The following is a 20,730-nucleotide window of genomic DNA, read 5'->3' as shown; positions in this document are numbered from 1 at the left end:
TGTATGGCGGGAACAAAAGGTGAAGCTCCTTATGGGAGATCACGGCACCAAAATTTGGGGCAAAAGGGGGCGTGGCAGCAGCGGTGCGCTAGCCAACCAGGATTTAACAATCCTCTCTCTAAAAGACCAAAGTCGGCACAGCCCTTCCCGCTCTGCCTCAAGTTCAGATAATCAACGACACAGGAAGCCACCCTCAGATTTCCCAGGACTTGACAGGGGGCTCCGCCAGAGCCCAGCTGGCATCACAGCCCGCAGGTGCTTATTCACAAGTGCAGGGCGGCTGACCAGGCACCGACAGACAGAAGCGAGTGTGCACGGAAGCCTGCTAGGGGATGAACCCCAGGCTACAGAATCCATGCAGGGAGAACCAGAGGGCATCCTGGAAGAAACCAGGCCTCAGCACCAGCTCCCTGTGGGCATCTGAAGCCGCCTTGCCTCTCACAACGAAAGCCTGACTGGACGACTACCCCGGGCTCGGCAGATGCGGCCCCTTCATCTGGGCTGCCCTGCCCACCTCCGCCCTTCCGGGAGCCCTTCCACCATCCACGGGAGCCTCTGGCTCGGGCCACGGCACTACTCTCTTGGCCCCCTGCCTGCCCTCACCGCTTGGGGCAGAGCTGTCATTCCCATGGGCTCCAGGTTCAGCACACACTGGCTCTTGGCAAGCCCCGCCTGAATGCCCATGGCCCCTGTAATTTGCCTCTTGGCAGGGCTTGGCTTCCTTTTCTGGACAAACAGTAGCAGCCCCACGAGAGCTGGGTGGCAGCTGCCGGGCCCTGTCTGAGCAGGCAGGAAGGGGCAAGAGGACTCCTCACATATGGAGGGTTCTAGAACGGCCTCACCTGTCTCCGAGGATTGGTTCCCTTGAGTCTGAGGTGGCTGAGAAATCCATGCCGTAGAAATTGAGACCCAGCAGAATCTTGTCCCGTGACTTGGAGTCTGGATCGAGGATCTCGATGCAATCTCGAACCCAGGACAAGGGTGCATTTGGGCCAGGCCTAAAGCGAGAGCGGAGGAAGAACAAACAGGCCTTTACAACCTGGAAGCGCACACTTTCGGTGACATTTCAAGAGCTGCCACGTCACTGTTGTCTTCTGCTGACACCTTTCCCCCCAAAACTGGCCGTCACAGCCTGTAGGACCTAGGACCCGGATACCAGGGAGGCTACATGGTGGCCCGCCTTTCTCCCTTTCCCCTCTCCTAGCCAGCTCAGGCAGGGCCTCACTCCTCTGTCCTTGAGCACCAAGGCAGGAAATGGCAGGCAGCCCTCCTCCCCACTTGCCCACCTGAGGCTGACGAGCTCTGCTCTAACAAGAGGAGGGGGAGAAGGGCTGAGAGGCACCAGAGTGCCCGCTCTGCTGGGAGCGTGAAGAAAAGGCACACTATTCTGACCCCAGGGCCAGACTTGGAGTGAGGATCACAACAACCCTCCTGGAAGAGCCTTGGGGCCATCCCACTTACTGAACCCAGAAATCATCTGCCCCACCTGAAGCTGGGCAAGCGGCCAGAACCCCATCGCCAGTCTTGGGGAGCCAGCTGCAGGTGGGCTTCCTGACAGCCTCAGGGCCCCAAACACCAGCAGCGGCCCTGACAAACCAGGCAGACATGGGGCGCTTTCAAGCAGCATCTCTCATGTCAAGGAGGTCATGTCAACGTGGCGCAGGCCCGGGGTAGGCGACCCTCTGCAGCTTGCCATGTGTGAGGAGAGGGGATGGAAGTATGAAAGCTTGTAGCGTCCCCTTCTGTCCAGGCCTCACCTCCTGGATGTGGCAGGCACACAACTGGTGCCAAAGGTGGGAGAAGGGGCAGGGATCTGGGCTGGTCGCTGAGCCCCCGCCTCACCTGGGGCGACCCCCAGAGGGACTCAGAGGGGCTGCTGCTGCCCGCCTCTACTCACGCTTCAGCAGCAGAATAGTCGTAGGTGATCAGGCTGAAGCCGTCGATCATGGGGCCCAGGTGGTCGAATGCCTTTTTAGTAAACATCCCCAGATGATCCTTCCTGCAAAGACAGCCAGGGTAGAGACATCACAGGAGAGCTACTCCATGGCCCAGAGCCCTCCAGGAATGGGCTGGCCACCCCTTGGAGCCAGCAGCTGCCCCGTGTGCCCTAGACTAAGGGAGCTGCTAGATATCGCGAAAGGCCTTCCTGAGGCCAGCTCTCTGTCTACTCCCAAGACCCCTGTAGCCTCCTTAGATCTTAGCAGGGAGCCCCCCTGGCAAAATGGGCAAGCGAGGGAGACTGCCTCTCCTCTGCAGGACCCCTCCCTTTCCCTTCAAGTCCCAGGGTGGGTGGGGACACCCCAAGTTCCTGCTGCTGCCATCAGAGGCCCTTCCCCTCCCAGGGGCTGGCTGACCTCCACAAGGACCCCACCAGATGTGCACCAGGCCCCCTCTCCAGGCTTAGGGTTAATTCCCTCGTTAAATGTCTTGATACTTAGACATTATAATTTCTCACATGGTAAATACTGATATCTATAATCCACATAAACAGGAGCTCTTTTGGGGGGTCCTCAATAATCATTCTGAGGAGCACAAAAGGGTCTCGAGACCAGTTTGAGAGTCAAAGGAAGACAGCTGTCGGGTTTGCTTTCCATCAGCCTCCCTGGGCCCGAGAGAGAGGCATGCTGGGAGAGGGGAGCCCTCTCCCTGCCTCGGCCGGGGTCTGCTTGAAAACAGTCTGCTTTTCCTCTCAGACATGAGTGACCACAAATAGCTCAGCAGATGGAGATGACCCCCAAGTGCAATCTCCAAAAGAGATCACGGCCTTCCAGAAGCCTCAGCTGCACCCCTGGGGTAGGGAGGGCGCGGTGCCCTCTCTGGGACAGGGCAGAAGGGCAGGAGTGGAGGAGGCAGCGTGCCCTACAGGGAGGGCGTGGCACCCAGCAACACCTAAGAGGTCAGGCAGAGGGGCTGTGCCAGGCACCCCCCCCCCCCCCGGCACCCTCCAATCCCTGCTCTGGCTGGTGCTGGCCGCCCAGCTCTGAGCCACACCTAGCATAGCAGGGCCCCACAGCCAGACCTCACCCAGCTCTGGAAAACCCCATCTGCTGCAAATTGATTTTGATTGCTCAAGAGGGAACCGGAGCACAAGCAGTTACGGGCAGCATTAGATTCTGCCGCACTTCCTTTCCTTTCTAGATTAATCTGGCTCCCCATGGGGGGTCTGGGGGGAGGGAGCCAGGAGCCTCCACCCAGGCCTGGGATCCGAATGCACCCTCGAAGCCCACCTCTGATCCCATGGGCGTGACTGTAGGGAGCTCCCTTAATCTCTCTGGGATTCAGTTTCCTCCCATGAAATGGGGATAATAATCCCTAGAGCTCCTGGCAGGGAGAGGCCAGGAAGATAAAATGGGACAATGAAGTCAAGTCCCAGGAATGTGGAGAGCGGGTGAGGGGCCTGGCTGGGGGCAGAGGGGCAGGGAGCCTGGCACGGGTAGGATGCAACCTGGGGCCCTGTAAGGCAGGACAGCTGAGAGAAGCTTTGAGAGGGCATCAGTAGGGAGGGTGTCAGGGGTGCTTGAGTCTGCCCCCCATCACTAAAAGCACTCCATCCCAACTGCATACCACAACTTGTCCGGCCATCCCCTTGATTTCCAGCTCTCTACCATCACACAAAGAGCTCTACAAGTATTTATGAACCTCTAATAACTAACATTTATGTGACACCTACCACGTACCAGGAACTGTGCTAAGCACTTTGCAATTAGCTTCTCATCTATTCCTCACAATGACCCTGGAAGGGAGGGAAGCTCTATTAGAGACCTGGGGAAACTGAGGCAGACAGAGGGGAAATGACTTGCCCAGGGTCACACAGCTAGTAAGTGTTTGAGGCTGGATTTGAGTCTTCCTGACTGCATTTCTTTTCTTTTCTTTTTTAAAATTTTTAAAAAAAATTTATTTTGATTTATCAACAGTCACTTCCATAAACTTTTGAGTTTTAAATTTTTCTCCCTCTCCTTTCCCCCCTCTCTCCCCAAGACAACGTGCAACCTGATATAGGCTCTACATATACACTCCTATTAAACATATTTTCACATCGGTGACGTTGTAAGGAAGAATTAGAACCAATAGAAAGAACCACCAGAAAGAGGAAACAAAACACAACAGAAGGAAAAAATAGATCTGCATTCAAACTCCATGGTTCTTTCTCTGGATGTGGACAGCATTTTCCATCATGAGGCCTTCGGAGATGTCTTAGATCCTTGTATTGCTGAGAAGGGCTGAGTCTATGAACGTTGGTCATCGCACAACATTGCTGTTACTGTGTACAACGTCCTCCTGGTTCTGCTCACTTCACTCTGCATCAGTCCGTACAAGCCTTTCCAGGTTTTTCTGAAGCTTGCCACTGCATTTATTTTCAATAGAATTTCCCTTTCTATGTCTTCTTGCTGAATTTTGCTGGTAACATACAGAAATGCTGATGATCAGTGTGTTTATTTTATTGTAGTCTTGACCAGTTTTTCAGCTGATTCTCTAGGGTTCTCTAAGATCCCATGACCCACACTTACGCTGGCAGTTTTGTTTCTTCATCCCTTCCATCTCTTTTTCTCATCTTGCTGCCCTAGCGCACGTTTCCAATACGATACTGAAGAGTACTGGCAACAACAGGTGCCTCTGCTTCTCTCCTGGTCTCCCTGGACGGGCTTCTCAAGCTATGGATTCTAAGAATCCTAAATAAGAAAGAACTCAATTCCTGGCATAAGGGACAGCTATCCGAAGACATGGAAGCTGGCGCTGGGATGCTGAGCGCGGAGAAAGTGAGCGCACCCATGTGGCCGGAACAGCGAGCTAAAGAAGGAGGCTGGGGCTCAGGTGTGAAGGGCTTCCGCTGCCCTGCTAAGGACTTTGTTTTCGGGTCCTCCATATAACAGTGAGCTGGAGCGATGTGGTCAGGCCAGCTCTGGGGATAGATGGAGGAGGGAAAAACCCGGAGCTTGTAGTCCAACTGCAATCATCAGGCTGGAGAGAGGTGACAAGGGGCCAGACTGAGCACGGCGAAGGGGGTAGATGTGAAAAATGGTGGGAGGGGAGAATGGACCAGACGGGGTGAAGGGCTGAAAGGACGATGTTACGCTCAACAGAAACAGGGAAATCTGCAGGAAGGATGGGTTTTCTTTTAGAAAAGATGATGAGCCCCCTTTTGGACCTGGTGAGCTGGAGACATCAATGGGATATCCAATTGGAGCTTACAAGCAATTCAAGAGAGAAAATGGGGCTGATCCAAGACTCATCTGCAAAGAGATGATAAATGAGCAAGTGGCAGGCCCAGGACAGGAGACACATCAGCAGAGGTGGCACATAGAGGAGAATCCGGCCAAGGAGCCTGAAGAGGGGCAGCTAGATGGGTAGAGGGAAAACCAGAAGAGCCCAGAAAGCAGACACCAATCCAGGAGAAGGGGTGTGTGGGAGGGGAGCTGGAGGGTGGAGAATCGGCCCTTGGGCCATGCAATCAGGACATCACTGATAATCCTGAGCAGAGTGCTAAACCAGGGCCAGACTCCAGGGGCTTGAGAAATGAAGGAGAGGATGGCTGGGGAAATGGAGGTGATGTGTGTGTGTGTCTCTTTCTAGAAGTATGTCTGTGCAAAGTAAGGGGGCTTGAGAAGAAGGTGGCCCAGAGGGCAGTTTGAAGGACGGGGGAAACCTGGATTTGTCACAGTAGAGAGGAAGTAACTGAAGACCAGACATAGCGGTGTCTCAAGGGTGAAACCACGGGTGCTGGTCTCAGCAAGGAGAAGAAGGGACTTTCCTCCTCAGAGATAAGCCCAAAACTGGAGAAAATGGGGGGCTATCTCATTAGGCCGAGGCAAGCTCACAACAAATTGCTTCTCTTTCTCGGTAAAGGAGGAGGCAAGGTCTTCTACTGGGAGTAAAAGGCATAGAAGTGAGGAAGGCTTAAGCCACAGGGGAGACAAGAGCTGGAGGCTGCGAGGGGACGGACAATGGGCCGGCTAATCCTGGGCTGATGGCCTTTTGTTAATTTTGGGAGAAACGGCTCCTTTCCGAGTTCATGCAGCAGGTCCCAATACAGAAATCATAGGAGTGTGAAAAACCAAGGCTTTCAGTCTGAGACCAGATGTCAGACAAAACCAAATCAATCAAAGACTTAGGCGTCTGACAACTCTTCTAGACAAAACTCTGTCAGAGCAGCAGAGAGGCGATCCTTGTACCTGAGGTGATCTGGGATATTCCTCCCAGGCCCATAAATGTTCAAGAGAAAACAGATTCATGGCCCCAGGCTTCCTTCAACAACAAACCAACATTCTGACCTCCTTTAAACAAACCTAGTTCAACAGCCTTTATAAGTAAACCAAGTCAGGACACAGATCAAACTAATCAGAAGGCTCACACATCTGCTGGGGAAGGGCAGACTGACCTGTCACCAAGAGCTTGGGGACATCAAGGGTCCTCATCTGAGGACTGTTCAGCTTGCACATCTCGTGGGACAAGCTTGGGTCAAGCAAAGTTACTACTAACGGCTAACCAAACATTCAGAAGGAACAGCGTGAACCCCAAATAGTAAAGATTACTAAAAGAAAATATAAAGTGAAACAGTCCCATCTTTCTCTTCTTCTTCCCAACTCCGGCCCTCATACTAGGGCACTTCAACATACATATTCCACATGTTTCTCCTCAGTCCTCTGCAATGTCAACCACCAAGGGGGAATGCCCCCTCCAGAGTTTTGAGTGGCCCTCGTGGTCCTCAGCAGCCCAGGACACTGGGCACCACCTTGTGACCCTGCTCTCTCCTGGTTCCCTGCCTCTGTGCCTGTCTGAAGGCTCCTCCTCAGCTCTTTTCATGACTGGCACTGAATGGCACATGATAGAGGGACTGTGGGAAAGCAGGCGCCTTAACTCATGGCTGGTGGAGCTGCCAGTGGGCCTTGCCAGTTTGGAAAGGCTTTGGGGAGGATGCCCCAAGAGTCACTGAGCTGTGCTGACCCAGGGCCAGGGTGGGCGTTTGCGCCCTAACGGCCAGCTGTCCTTTGTCCAAGCCGGGGGGGGGGGGGGGGGGCCAGGGCTTGCAACAGGGACGTCAAAAGGCCATCCCAAAAGAAGAGAAGGAAAAGGGGGTCATTGAGGCATTTTGTTAGAAGCTCCAAGAAACCATCAAGAAGCTAGCAGGGAGAAACAGACAGACAAGCAGGAGACTCTGAAGGCTACAGGTTGGATTCCTTACATTCCTTAGGTAAGCCAGGCCCTGCCTCCCTCCCTGGCCCAGCCCTCTGGTTGCTAGGCTTAGGTCTGAGTTGCCTCAAGACAGGGCAGCCACAGGTAAGGACAGAAAAGAACAATTCCCCCCCCACCCCCGCAACACCCCCAGGGCTTCTCGGCTCCACCCCTCATTCCTCCCAAACAGGCAGGATGGATGAGACACACAGGAGCAGCTCCCAGAAATCAACGTTGGAATGCAATTAAGGGGAAGGTCCAGCTGGTGTACCCCAGGGCGGACCCTGAAAACAGCTGAGCCCCACCGGACAAAGGAGAGGGGAGTGTGTATGCGTTGGTAACAGGTGTGTATGCGCCTGTGCAACAGATGTGTGTGTATATAATAGATGTATGTGTATGGGGTGGGGGTGTGTATGTGTGTGTAATAGATGTGTGTGTATGGGGGGGTAAGTGTGTAATAGGTGGGTGGGTGTATATGTGTGTGTGTATACGTATGGGTGTGTGTGTGTGTGTGTGTGTGTGTATTGTCCCCAAGACCACACACAAGATGCTCTCTGGCCTTCAGAGCCCTGCAGTACCCCCCCCCCCCCCCCCCCCCCCAACTCCAGTCTCCTCACACCTTCCTGGCTCCTCCCAGAGTCCCCCAGCTGTCCCAGGAACAAGAGCCTCCATCTCTGCCCCAGGCCATCCTTCCTTCCTTGCTCCAATGGCTGACCTCCCTGACTTCCTCTACATCCCCACTAAAATCCCACCTTCTCCAGGAAGGCAGCCTGCCTCAGGCCTGGCCACTGCAGGGCTTTCCCTCTGTTCATTCTCTCCTCCGGAGCCTGCACAGAACTTGTGTTCCCCCTTAGACTGTGAGCTCCCTGAGGGCAGGGCCTATCTTTGGCTTCTGTTTGCATCCCTAGAGGAGACACTTAATAAACACTTATTTCTTCCCTCCCTCTCTTCCTTCCTCACTCCATCCTTTTTCCCTCACTCCCTTCCTACCTCTTTTTTGTTCCTTCTTTCTCTTTCTTCCTCCTTCCTTCCTTCCTCCCTCCTCACCTCCCTCTCTTCTTTCCTCTCTTCCTTCCTCCCTCCCTATCTCTTCCTCCCTCCCTCCCTATCTCTTCCTCCCTCCCTCCCTCTCTTCTTTCCTCTCTTCCTCCCTCCCTCCTTCTCTTCTCTCCCTCTCTCCCTTCTTCCCTCCTTTCCTCCCTCCCTCTGTCTTGCAATAACTTCCTCCTTGCCCTCCTTGCCGCCCAATGCTCCCCTCTTCAGTCTGTCCACCACAGAGCTGGCAAAGGCCTTTCCTTAGACACAGCTCTGGCTATACACCAGGTTCCTGCTCCAGAAATTTCACTCACTCCCCACTTATGGCCTCCCTAGATTTGGTGTCGAGGGCCCTCCACACAATGCAGCTAGAGCCCCTCTCCAAATGAGTTTTAGACAATTATTCTCCCGATTCTGTGGGGCTTCTAATACGGTAAAAGCTTAGTACTTATTGATCCCATGGAAGCGAAGCTGGAAGGAGCAGGAGGGAATACGGGGCTTAAGGCCGTGACTTTTTGGAGGAGTAAACAGGGCCCCGACCACCACTGTAGCCACTGAAATCACAGATTCCTTATCTTTATTAAAGTAGGATTCCAGTAAGGGAAGAGCCTAGAGGGAAGGTCCCTTCCCCACCTCCAGGCCCCCTCCACTCTCAATCCAGTGCCTGGCACACAGTGGTGCCTAAATAAATACCCGTGTCCTCCCTACAGACAATCCCCCTTCCCTGCCCCCAAGGCCATCACAGACAGGGTTCTCTCCTGGCCTCAAAGCTCTCTAGGGGAAAGACTTTCAGGTGTCCCTGGCTTCGAGTGAGGAAGACACAACCCTGTCATCCCCTAGCCTCCATCTGCAGCTCTGCTGTATTGACCACAATGTCTGCCAGAGCAGCTCTGCTGCCTGGGCCGAGGGCCCCTTCCCCAATCTCCACCCAACTAGCCCAGGGGTGATCAGCCCCCTGCCTTCGTGTCTTCTCCTTGGGTTCTAGTGGCCAGGTTCTAGGTTCACAGGTCTAGAACTAGAAGGGACCCAGAGGCCATTGGACCCACCCCCCTCCCTCCACAGATGAGGAAACTGAGCTGCGGAGAGACTAAGCCACTTGTCTAAGGTCACTCAGCTAGCAGGTTTCAAAGTTGGGATTTGAACTCAGGTCTTCCAGCCCTCAACCCACCCTGTCCAGATGCCCATTGTTCAGACTGGACCCCTTTCTTCCCCGGGAGAGGCTGAGATGTGCACACTTCTTACTTCTGTGGCCAGGCCTGAGGCCTTAGGGACAAAGGCCCTGTCAGTGCCTAGCCTCCCACTCCTCTGCCTGCGGCCTCACATACTCTCTATTGCACATCTGAGCTGCCACAAATGAGCTCTGTGTCAGTATGTGCAGGAGCAGGGACTGACCTCCCTGGAGACTGGACGTGGACGTTTTCAAGTGGAAGTGACTCAGCTCTGGCACTCTAGATTCAGAATACCCAAGAGGCCTGGCCTGGGAGAAGGCCACATCCATCAAGCCGGGCTGAATCCAGCACAATCCAAAAAGAAAAGCTCAATTCAGCCAACTTCCATCACTGCCATAATTTCCCAAAACCCAACATCCTTGAGGTCACGGAGCTGCTTCCTTCCAATCAGTCAGCCCTGGAGCAGAGAGACAGAGACACTAATACTCTGTCAGGGAGGCCACAAGTTGGTGCAACTCTTCTAGAAATGACCTTGGATAGGGAGGCTAGGTGGCACAGTGGATAGAGCACCGGCACTGGTGTCAGGAAGACCCGAGTTCAAATCCAGCCTCAGACACGTAACACTCACTAGCTGTGTGACTCTGGGCAAGTCTCTTAACTCCAATTGCCTCACAATATATAAAATAAATAAAAGAATTTAGAAATGACCTTGGAGTGACACTGAGAAAAGCCACATTTCTCCTACCCCTTGCCTCAAGGAATCAGCATCACTAAAGCTTCAGAGTCAGGGAGGTACTCAAGGACCCTCTAGTCCAAGCTCCCAGGACGCTCATTCAGCCTCTGCAGGGAGCCCACCAGGGAGGGGGCGCCTACCACTGCTCATGGCTGGGCATCCACCCCATCTGGGGATACAACAGAATCCTTGGCAAGTTTGGGGCCAACAGAATGAGTCTGACTCCTGGATATCAGTGACAGAGAGAAAGATCCCTGGCACTCAGAGCCCTCCTCCCGCAGTAGCTACCCAACTGGAAGCTGAATGGACACCCTCACGGCCACGTCATGGAGGAGTAACTCAGAGGAACAAAGAAAGGCTGGTCAGACGGGATTCCCAGGGAAGGACATGGGCCCCAGAACACAACGGCCACAACAACGTCCAGGATGGGGCTGCTCCAAGACCATGGAAAGAGGCCGAGCTGGGATGAGCCACCTGGGCCTGGGAGGATGTCAAGAAGCGCCCTTTCACCTCACAGACGATGGACGGCCCAGGCCCAGAGTCTAAATAGATGCTGCAAGTTCTGACAGAGAGATGAACGAATGGATGGCAGCTTGATGTGACGGAGACACTCAACACTCCTCTCCAGGCACCGAAGCACCACCCAGGCTGACTAGTGAAACATGTGAGAGGATGTGTGCCAAGCGTGTGTATGTGGATGTGTGTGAGTGCGTGTGTGTGAATGTGTGTGTGAGTGTGTGCCACTAGTGAATGTGTGAGTGTGTGTGCCAAGCGTGTGTGTGTGTATGTGTGTGAGTATGGATGTGTGTGAATGTGTGTGTGTGTGTGCCAAGCATGTGTATGTGGATGTGTGTGTGTGAATGTGTGCCACTAATGAATGTGAGTGTGTGTGCCAAGCGTGTGTATGTGGATGAGTGTGTGTGTGAATGTGCCACTAGTGAATGTGTGAGTGTGTGCCAAGCATGTGTGTGTATGTGTGTGAATGTGTGTGTGCCAAGCGTGTGTGTGTGTGTGGATGTGTGTGCGTGAGTGAATTGTGAGTGTGTGGGCCAAGCGTGCGTATGTGTATATGTGTGGATGTGTATGTGTGAGTAAATGTGTGTATACATGTGCATGAGAGTGTGTGCGACTAGTGAATGTGTGAGAATGTGTCAAGAGTGTATGTGTGCATGAGTGAATGTGTGCATGCACAACTAGTGAATGTGTGTGTGTGCCAAGTGTGTGCATGTATATGTATGTGTTTTTGTATGGATGTGTGTGTGGCAATGTATGTGTACGTGACTGAATGTGTGTATACATGGGCATGTGAGTATGTGCAACTAGCGAACGTGTGTGTGAATGTGTGTGCATGTGAATGTGTGTTCCAAGCATGTGTTATGTATAGGTATGTGTGTGCGCATGTGAGTGTATGTATGAGTGTGCATATGTATATGAATGTGAATGTGCATATGAGTCTGTATGAGTGGGTATATATATGAGTATGTATGTATGTGTTAGTGTATAAGTATGTTTTTGCACGATGGTATGTATGTGAGTGTGTATAATATGCGTGTGCATGTGTGTATATTCATGTATGTGAATATTTGTATGTGTGTACACGAGTTGTGTATGTGTTGAATGTGTATATGTATAAGTGTATTGTGTATGAGTGTGACTGTATATGTATGTGTGCTGGTGAATGTGTACATATGTGTGCACACGTGAGTGTGTGAATGTGGGTTTATGCATTGCGTATGTGTTGTGAGAGTATGTGTAAGTAGGAGTGTGTGTGAGAGTGAGTGTGTACATGTGTGTATCCAGATGGTGTGTCTGTGGTATATGTGTGTGCACACAAGTCTGAGTGTGTATGTGTGTATCCCCCTGGAGCGTGCTGTGAAGGCACACATTGCCTTCTTTCATCGTTCCCCCCTCTCAGCACCAAGAACAAGGCTCTGCATGCAGTAGGCTCTCGGCCAATGCTGCTTCTGTGACCGAAGCAGGGGCAAGCTTGCTTTCAGTGTGCAAACAATCGGAGACACCTGCAAATCCCAAGACCCCAGGAGCTCCTTCACAGACCTCGGTGCCCTCGGGCGAAGAGCCCTGTCAGCACCAGCTCGCATCAAGCATCCTCCAGAAAATGAATGGCCCACTGCAGTGGATTCAGAGGCATCTGCCAAGAGATGGTGAAGCTTTGGAGGGGGCTTGCAGCGAGGGAAGACACGCCCCAGGAAAACCCACCAGAAAGGATGCCCTCAACACGCGGGGGCAGGCGGTGGGACACTCAGGGAGAGAGTCGGGGGGGGGCCTTAACTTATGCCACCAAACCGCGCAATAGCTCAGAGGGCCCAGCAGCGGCAGGTGCTCCTCCTGAACCCCGGGGGCAGCTGGACTTCACTGTTCCTGCTAGGAGAGCTGGCCAGGCCCCACTGTCGGGGAACTGCAGGGGGAGCCCCGGAGAAGGTCTCAACTGACCCACACTCACATAGCGCAGACCTTGGCAGCAAGGGGACAGAAGGAAAAAAATCCCAGCTGTCTGGAGGGGCCACAGGAGCCCTTCCCCACCGGAAACAGGAGGAAAGGAAACTCACAAGGACCAGGGGCTTATGCAGCCGCCACCCAGAACTCCCCGAAATGCACCGGCTGGGGCTCCCACCCCGGGAGCCTCGAAGCAACCGAAGCGACCGCTGCTATGGTGAATGCCGATCCCAGGATCCCAAGGAGCCCGGCTTAGAGAAAAACGTCCCCAGGAGGGCTCTGCCGCACTCTGCTGCCCAAGTCCCTTGTCAGCTGCCGGGGAGGGGGTAAAGCAGAGAAATGAAGACCCTGGGGGAGGCTGGGCAACTGCAGCCGGAGCCCCGGGGAGCCCCCAACTCTTTAAAAGAGAGCTTTACGGCTCCCCTTCCTCCCTCCCTCTCCTCCTCCCCTTCCCCCCTTCCTCTCCTCCTCCTCTTCCCCCCTTCCTCCTTCTCCCTCCTCCCCCTCTTCCTCCTCCCTGTCCTTCTCCTCCTCCTTGCCCTCCTCCTCTCCCCTTTTCTTCCCTCTCTCCCCTCCTTCTCCTCTTTCCCCTCCCCCTCCTCCTCCCTTCCCCTCCCCTTCTTCCTCTCTCTTTCTCCCCTCTTCCTCCCTCCCTCTTTTCTTTTCTCTCCCCTTCTTTCCCCTCCCCCTCATCCCCTTTTTCTCCCTCTCCTCCTCCTCCCCCTCTTCCTTCTACTCTTCCCCTTCCTCTCCTTCCTCCTCCTCCACAGCCCCTGGGGTGAAGGTTCTGGCTCAGAGCCTCTCCCACCACAGCCTGTAACCTGGCAGTGGAGCCAGAAGCAGGGCAGGGCCAGCAAGGCCTGTACTTTTTCAGGAGCCTCATGGTGCTTGCGAATCATTCCCTTCCTTCTCCTTTCCTCGAGCACACACCATCCTTCCTTCTCCTCTGTCCTGCCCCTAAACCCAAGGGTTCATTTGTCCACGCCTTCTTTCAACAAGTACTTACTAAGTGCCTCCTCTATGCCAGGCCAGCCAAAGCCTCACCGGAGGAGGAGGAGGAGGAGGAGGAGGAGGAGGAGGAGGAGGAGGAGGGCGGCTCTGGGAGGGGAGGCACCTTGAACTCCTCATGGTTATAAGGCCTTAGGGGCACCACAAAGCAGAGTGCTGGCCCTGGAGTCAGGAAGAACTGAGTTCCAATCTGACCTCAGACACTTACTGCATGAATCTGGGCAAGTCACTTCATTGTTATCTGCCTCAGTTTCCTCAATTGTAAAAGGGGGATGGTAATGCCAGGGTTACTGTGCGGATCGAATGAGAAACCTTACAGTGCAGTATCAGCGCTAGCTGGGCACTCTCCCTCCTCCTTCCCAGTGAATTCTCTAGACCCTAGAGCACTGCTCCCTCCCCCCTCACCAAGCCTAACCTATCTCCAAGACAAAGCCTCACTCCCTCCATCTCCCTGGCTGTGCTGGGTCCCCTCAGCTGCAGGAATGTGCTTAACCACAGGTTAAGAAGGGAATCCAGGGGCAGCTAGGTGGAGCAGTGGATAGAGCACCAGCCCTGAAGTCAGGAGGACCTGAGTTCAAATCTGACCTCAGACCAAACACTTGACACTTACTAGCTGTGTGACCCTGGGTAAGTCACTTAACCCCAACAGCCTAAAAAAGAAAAAAAAAAGGGGAATCCAGAGGGCCCCCCCCATCCCCTTCTGCCAACCCTCCCTCCCCACCCCCCGTCAGAAACCTTCAAACAGTTCCAGAAAATGCACGAGACTAAAGCCTGATGTGGAAAACCAAGAAGTCCCAGAGGGCCATTTGTCCAACCTGGCCAGCTGAGGAGAGACAGAGGGGCTGTAAACACAGGGCATGGGGTCCGGAAAAAGCCTGGCTTCTGCAGAACCCCAGGTGCTATGGAGAGGCGACCCCAGGGGCACAGAACACAGCTGGCACCTTTGTCCCCCACTACCAAGGAGGTGACCTGCCCCTAGGGGTGGGGTTATTGGAACTGGCCCCAACAGCAGGCCAGGGACTCAGCTGCAGCTGCTGGCCCAGCCTTGTTCCTGCAGGGAAGGAACCAGGGCAGGAATCCCAGACCGGAAGGCAGTCCACAGCTCTCTCTCTCAGAACCAGCAGGGCCTCCCTGGTGGCTCACAGGGGCTTGGTCCAGCAGCATCCGCCGCTGCTCAGACCCAACCCCAGGTCACTAACCTGCCGAGCTTGGACCAGGCGCCAGAGATCGACTTCTGCCCCACATCAGGCCATTCTGGGAGTACTGAAAACTCTCAAGCCCCCATCTGAGTGGTCTCTGAGATAGTGGAATAACACAGCACTTGCCACTCCAAGAAAGTAACAGCAGAAGCAGCTCAGACCTTTCCTTCAGAAGTGTGCTGAGCTCAACCCTCACAGAAAGTGTCCAGCATCAGAAAGTAGGCTGGAAGAAGGAGCAGACAAAGAACCCCATCATCAAAAAGCCGTCATGGTGACAGGGACGCTCAAGACACAAATGCAAAAGAAGAGAATGGCTTCAAAATGTCCGCAAGCAAAGCCTCAGAGAAAACACAGCTTGGGCACAGACTCAACTAGACTTCCTGGAAAAGAAGAAGCAAGACTTTAAAAAAAGTTAGTACTTTTTATGAATGGAAGGAGAGCAGGAGAGGAAAAAAGGGAAAAGCAATGGAGCCAAGGAAGAAAGAACTGGAAAGGGAATTAACAGCTTGGCACCAGAGGAACAAATCTTTGCCCAAGCAGCAAACTCTCTGAAAATAAAAAAGGACCAAAGAGAAGCTAGTGACTCCATGAGACAAAAAAAAAAAAAATTAAAACAAAGTCAAAGACAGGAAAAAAAAAAGAAAGCAAATCCAAGTACCTCATAGGAAACTACTGACCTTGAAAACAAGTGAAGAGAAGAAAAGTTAAGAATTGTTGCACCACTTGAAAACCATGATCAAAAAAAGAGCCTGGATGTCAGATTTTAAGAACTCTTAAGAGAAACTGCCCGGATCTCTTAGAACCAGGGGGATGAAGAGGGAAGAATCCACTAGTCAGCTCCTGAACGAAACCCCAAAATGAAAACTGCCTGCACATCATAGCTGATACTCAAAGCTTCCATGATGAAGAAAAAACACTACACGAATACCAAAGAGCCAGTCAGGATCACACATGACTTAGCTGCCACCACTACAAAGGAGCAGAGAACCTGGAATATAATACTCCAGGTGGCAAAGAATGCAGGCTTACCACTAAGAATCACTCACCCAGAAAAACTGAGTGTAATCCTATAGGGAAGAAAATGGATCTTTAAGGGGATAGAGGAATCCCAGGCATTCCTGCTGAAAAGCCCCGAGCTGTGGAAAAATTCCAAGCTCAAACACAGGAGTGAAGAGAAACATAAAAAGGTCAACACGAAGGAACAGCGCACTGTCAAGGATCAAACATGGATGGACTGCTTCCACTCTAACATAGCGAGATGATACATGTATGTATCCCCGTGAAGCCTGGCATCCTCAGGGGCCAGGGAGAAAGTCCATTCAGGCCTGGGAGTGACCACTCTTGTCTGCATGATTTTAAGGGAACGATGGAACAAAAGGGGGAGGGGAGGGAAAGGAAGGTTAGGAAAATTATCTCACATAATAAGGGTGCACAAGCGGACTTCTCTGCAAACAAGAAGAGGGGGTGTGAGAGGGTCCGATACTTGAACCTCCCTCTCATCCAGATTGGTCAAAGGAGGGAAGAATGCACACACACAGAGCTGGGTATGGAAATACATTTCACTCAACAAGGAAACAGGGAAAGGGAAGAAGGAGGAATTAGAGGGAGGGTAAATCAAGGGAAGGATTAGTCCTCTAAGGGCATACAAACATATCTCAAGGTCTTTTTGGGATGGTAAAGAATGGGAATCTGAGGGGTGCCCAACCACTGGGGAATGCTGAAGAAGCTGTGGCCGATAGACATGATGGAGTGGCAGGCTCAGGCTCCATGGTCTCTGACCTCCCTCCTGACTCATACACCCACTGAGCTGATGACTGCAGCGCTTACCTTATCAGTCAGGGATAAACTGGGGGTCCTGAGAGGCCTTAGAGCACCAGGGCAGACATAAAGAGACAGCTAAGCTAGCCCCTGTCCCCACTCCATCCAGAGTCAGACTAGCCCCCGAATATCAGCCATGAGAGCGCTCTGTAGTCAGAAGGAAGAGGAGAAATGCTGAGGGGCCCATGGAGTCAGGTGAGCTGATGACCTTGTCTCTCATCACACTCACTGCTGTGGACAAGGAAGGACAGAAACGCTGCTGAAGTCCAGCAAGCTTCTTGGGCTGTTGCTGCAGAGCCCCCCCTCTGTCAGCAGTCTGAGAGGGCCTCTAACCCTGAGCTCAGGGCCTCCCAGCCCCCCATGCCCCAAGCAGTCTCCCAGAGGCCCTCTCATGTATCCCCAGGAATCCCCAGGGACACCAAGGCCCCAGCAATGCTGAATCCCCTCTGTGCCTTGGGCTCCCCTGGGAAAAGTCAGAGAGGGGACTTCAGGAGAATGTGCACAGAGACCACAAAGACCACGCCAGCAATAACAAACATTTCTGGTCTGTGGATGTCCGCATTCTCCCGGACAGGGCTCAGGACCGCCGAGTGGGAAAGGAACCAGCCCTGCCCCCCACTTCTGGGCCTCAAGGTGGCACCAGACTGAAGAGCAGACATGAGCCTGGGTTCTCCAAATGGTTTCTCATTCAAGGAGAAGATTAGATGAAATTCAATTTCAACACAGAAGCCGAGGGAGGTGGCCCCACAGATGCCTCTGGCTTCCCCGGACTCTATAAGAGTCGAGTCCTGGGTTAGAAGCAGACCTTGGTGAGCAGGCTGATGGTCGGGGAGAGAACTGAGGAGTGGAGGGACTGGAGGTCCTGGGGAGGATGAAGAACAGGGCTTGGGGCTGTGAGGGAGAGGGAGGGGGGAAGGACGGTAGGGGAAAAGGTAAGGGTACTTCAGAGTCCCTAAACATGGAGATGGGGCCTTTGTGGATGGCAACACCAAGGGTCTGAGTGCATCTGAGGCTTCTTGTAGGACACCCTATCTATCTGGCCACTCCTTCTTAGTTTCCTTTGCTGGATCTCCTCCCCCAGTAACCACTGTCCTGGGCCCTCTGCTCTTCTTCCTCCACACTGCTTCACTGGGGGATCTCATCAGCTCCAGGGATTCCATTCTCATCTCTGTGCTGATGACTCTCAAATCTACGTATCCAGCCCAAACTTCTCTACTTGACTTTGAATCTCAAATCTCCAACTGCCTACCGGACATCTCCAGATGGAGGTCTCGTAGACATCTTCAACTCCACACATCTAAGACTGACCTCATTATTCTTCCCCCAAAACCTACCCCCTTTGAGACTTTCTATGTTCCCTCTTTACCCATCTCTGCAACCCAGGCATCCTCCTCAGCTCCTCCCTACCTCTCACTCCTCCACATGCAATCTGTTACCAAGGCCTGGCCTTTCCACCTTCATCACATCTCCCTAGCACATCCCCACCCCGGTGCAGACCCTCATTACCTCGGCAGTAGCTGCAGGGGGGGCTGCCTGCCTCAGTCTCTCCCTGGTCTAATCCATCCTCCACCCAGCTATCAAAGTGGTTTTCTTAAAGTGCAGGTCTGACCGTGCCACCCTCTACCCTCCAGGAGCAAATATGAAATCTGTTTGCAGGCAGAATCAATGTAGGGAAGTAATAGGAAGCCTGATGCCCTCATCAAACCTACTCTGAATTCTGACTGGGAAAACCAGGAAAAAGGCACAGTAAGTCCACTTTTCCAGCCCAGAGTGGCTCAGGGAGACGGACAGAGAAGTCTGTGGACACAGGAGATGGGGTCTGGCCAGGAGCCCATCTGTGCTAGTGGGACTGAAAGAGCAGAGACTGGGCCCCAGGGCAGGAAGAGCATCCCTAACAGCCCTAATCAGGGTGCCCTGGGATCCCTTCTGCCATCTGGTGCCAACTGGTAGTTCGGTAAACCACAGCTGAGTTCTCAGTTGGAAAGAAGAGGGAGTCTGCCAGTAGCGGCAGTCATGATGAATCACTGAGCTGAAGAACGATGCCTCTGAACCCAGTAGCAGAGACTCAGCTCTAGCCTCTAGCCCAGCAGTCCCAGACCAAGGCCTGTGTTGTCTTACTAAGCTGCCGAATGTCTTGGAACCCAGCCCACTTCGGAGGTCCATCAAATCTCAATAAATGCCCTTGATTGGATTAGACATGGTCTGAGTCTGTGAATTCTTCCAAGACGACCCCTAAACAAACCGTGACACTGCAACAACATTGTATTTTGGGATCAATGAAAACCTGAAGGCCCCAACCTGAGCTATGAAAACAGCAGGAAGATACAAGAGAGCAGAAGCTCGGGCCAGACATCTCCCAAGAAGTGAGCAAAGCACCTACTGACATCAAGTCCAAAGTCAAGCAGCAAGCTAGGAGAATGAGCAAACAAGAAGAGAGAAGAGAAAAGAAAAAGCAAATCATCACAAAGAGCTATTCTGGTGACCGAGAAGCTCAACACAAACCCAGAAGAAGATAATGACTCCAAAGCACCTACAAGCAAAACCTCAAAGAAAACTGCAGCCTGGACACGAGTCAGCCAAAACTTCCGGAAGAAGGAAGCCAAGAGTCAAAAAATGATTTTAAGAACCAAACAAAAGCAGTAGGGGAAAAAATGGGAAAAGAAATGAGAGCTGTGGAAAAAAGGTACGGAAAGAGAATTAACAGCTTGGCACAGGAGGCATGAAACCCTGCCCCTGAAAATAACTCCTTGAAAATTAGAATGTGCTAAATAGAAGCCAATGACTCCACGAAACATCAAGAAATATTAAAACAATGTCACAAGACAGAAAAAGAGAAGAAAATGTGAAGCATCTCATAGTAAAAAAAAAAAGAAAAACCACTGACCTGGAAAACAGATTGAGGAGAGGTAATTTAGGAATCAACAGACTATCTGAAAGTCCTGATTAAAAAAAAAAAGCCCAGACATCATAATTGCAGAAATCATAAAAGGAAATTGCCCAGATCTCTTAGAATCAGAAGGCAAAGCAGAAGTAGTAAGAATCCATCAGTCACCTCTTCAAAGAAATCCAAAATGAAAACTCCCAGGAACCTTACAGCCAAATTCCAGGGCTCCCAGGTCAAGGAGGAAATACATCAAGCAGCCACAAAGAAATAATTCAAATACCTAGGAACCACAGTCAGGATCACACAAGATCTAGCAACCACGATCATACAGGTGCAGAGAGCTTAGAGTACGACATTCTGGAAGGCAAAGGATCTAGGATTACAACTAAGAATAACCTACCTAACAAAAGTGAGTATTGTTGTATTGAGGGAAAAATGACAATTAATTAGACAGAGGACTTCTAAGAATTCCTGATGAAAAGACAAGAGCTGGACAGAAAATATGACATTCAAACACAGGTCTCAAGGGAAGCACAAAAAGATCAATATGACTGAACAAAGGACTAAACAGGATTAAATTGTTTACATTCTTAAATGGGGAGAGGATATATGTATCCCCCAGAACTCTATCACAATCAGGAGTCACAGGAGTCTGATTAGACAGAAGGCCCGAGTTATTTTACTACACTCTGATGACAGTAAAAGAATAAAAACAGTGTGAAGAGGAATGTATTGGGAGCGGGGAGAAGACAGGAAGAACGTGAGTGGAAGGCTAACCACAAAGGAGGAGGAAGTAGAGGGGAGCAGGACACACCTGAACCCAGCTGTCATCTGAACTGATCAAAGGAGGGAACACACACACACCCCACTGCTAGGTACAGAAATACGTCTTATTCAACAGGGAAAGCAGTAGTACTAAGAGGGAGAGCAGATTAAGGGAGAGACTAGTTAGAAACAAACCAAACTGGAGGCAGGGAGAAAAAGAAAAGGAAAAGTATAAGAGAATAGGATGGAAGGTAATACACAATTAATGATTATAACCGTAAAATATTAATGGGATGGACTCACCCAGGAAACAGAAGAGGACAGCACACTGGATGAGAAACCAGAATCCAACAATATATCAAAGAAGAAACACACTTGAAACAGAAAGATACACACAGGGTTAAAATAAGGGGCCGGATCAGAATCTGTTATGCTTCAACTGGAGAAGAAAAGGCAGGGGTAGCAATCATGATCTCAGACAAAGTAAAAGGAAAA

General features: G+C 52.0%; 1 protein-coding gene across 5 annotated transcripts in view; it reads right to left on the bottom strand.

Moving 5' to 3' along the window:
* CHID1 (chitinase domain containing 1) overlaps nt 1-20,730 on the bottom strand; it is a 93,062-nt gene that overhangs the window by 33,674 nt on the left and 38,658 nt on the right. For all 5 annotated transcript variants that reach the window (XM_020979336.1, XM_020979337.1, XM_020979334.2 and 2 more), the window contains 2 exons: nt 1,898-1,999; nt 843-998 (listed from right to left, as the gene is read on the bottom strand). In XM_020979336.1, the coding sequence (XP_020834995.1) occupies nt 843-998; nt 1,898-1,999 (258 nt within the window). The remainder of the gene's footprint in view (nt 1-842; nt 999-1,897; nt 2,000-20,730) is intronic.

The sequence above is a fragment of the Phascolarctos cinereus genome, unplaced genomic scaffold, assembly GCF_003287225.1.
Source record: "Phascolarctos cinereus isolate Bilbo 61053 unplaced genomic scaffold, phaCin_HiC Scaffold_9;HRSCAF=440, whole genome shotgun sequence".
Taxonomy (NCBI): Eukaryota; Metazoa; Chordata; class Mammalia; order Diprotodontia; family Phascolarctidae; genus Phascolarctos; species Phascolarctos cinereus.
Note: the sequence above shows the minus strand (reverse complement) of the source record. Positions and strands in the feature narration are given on the sequence as shown.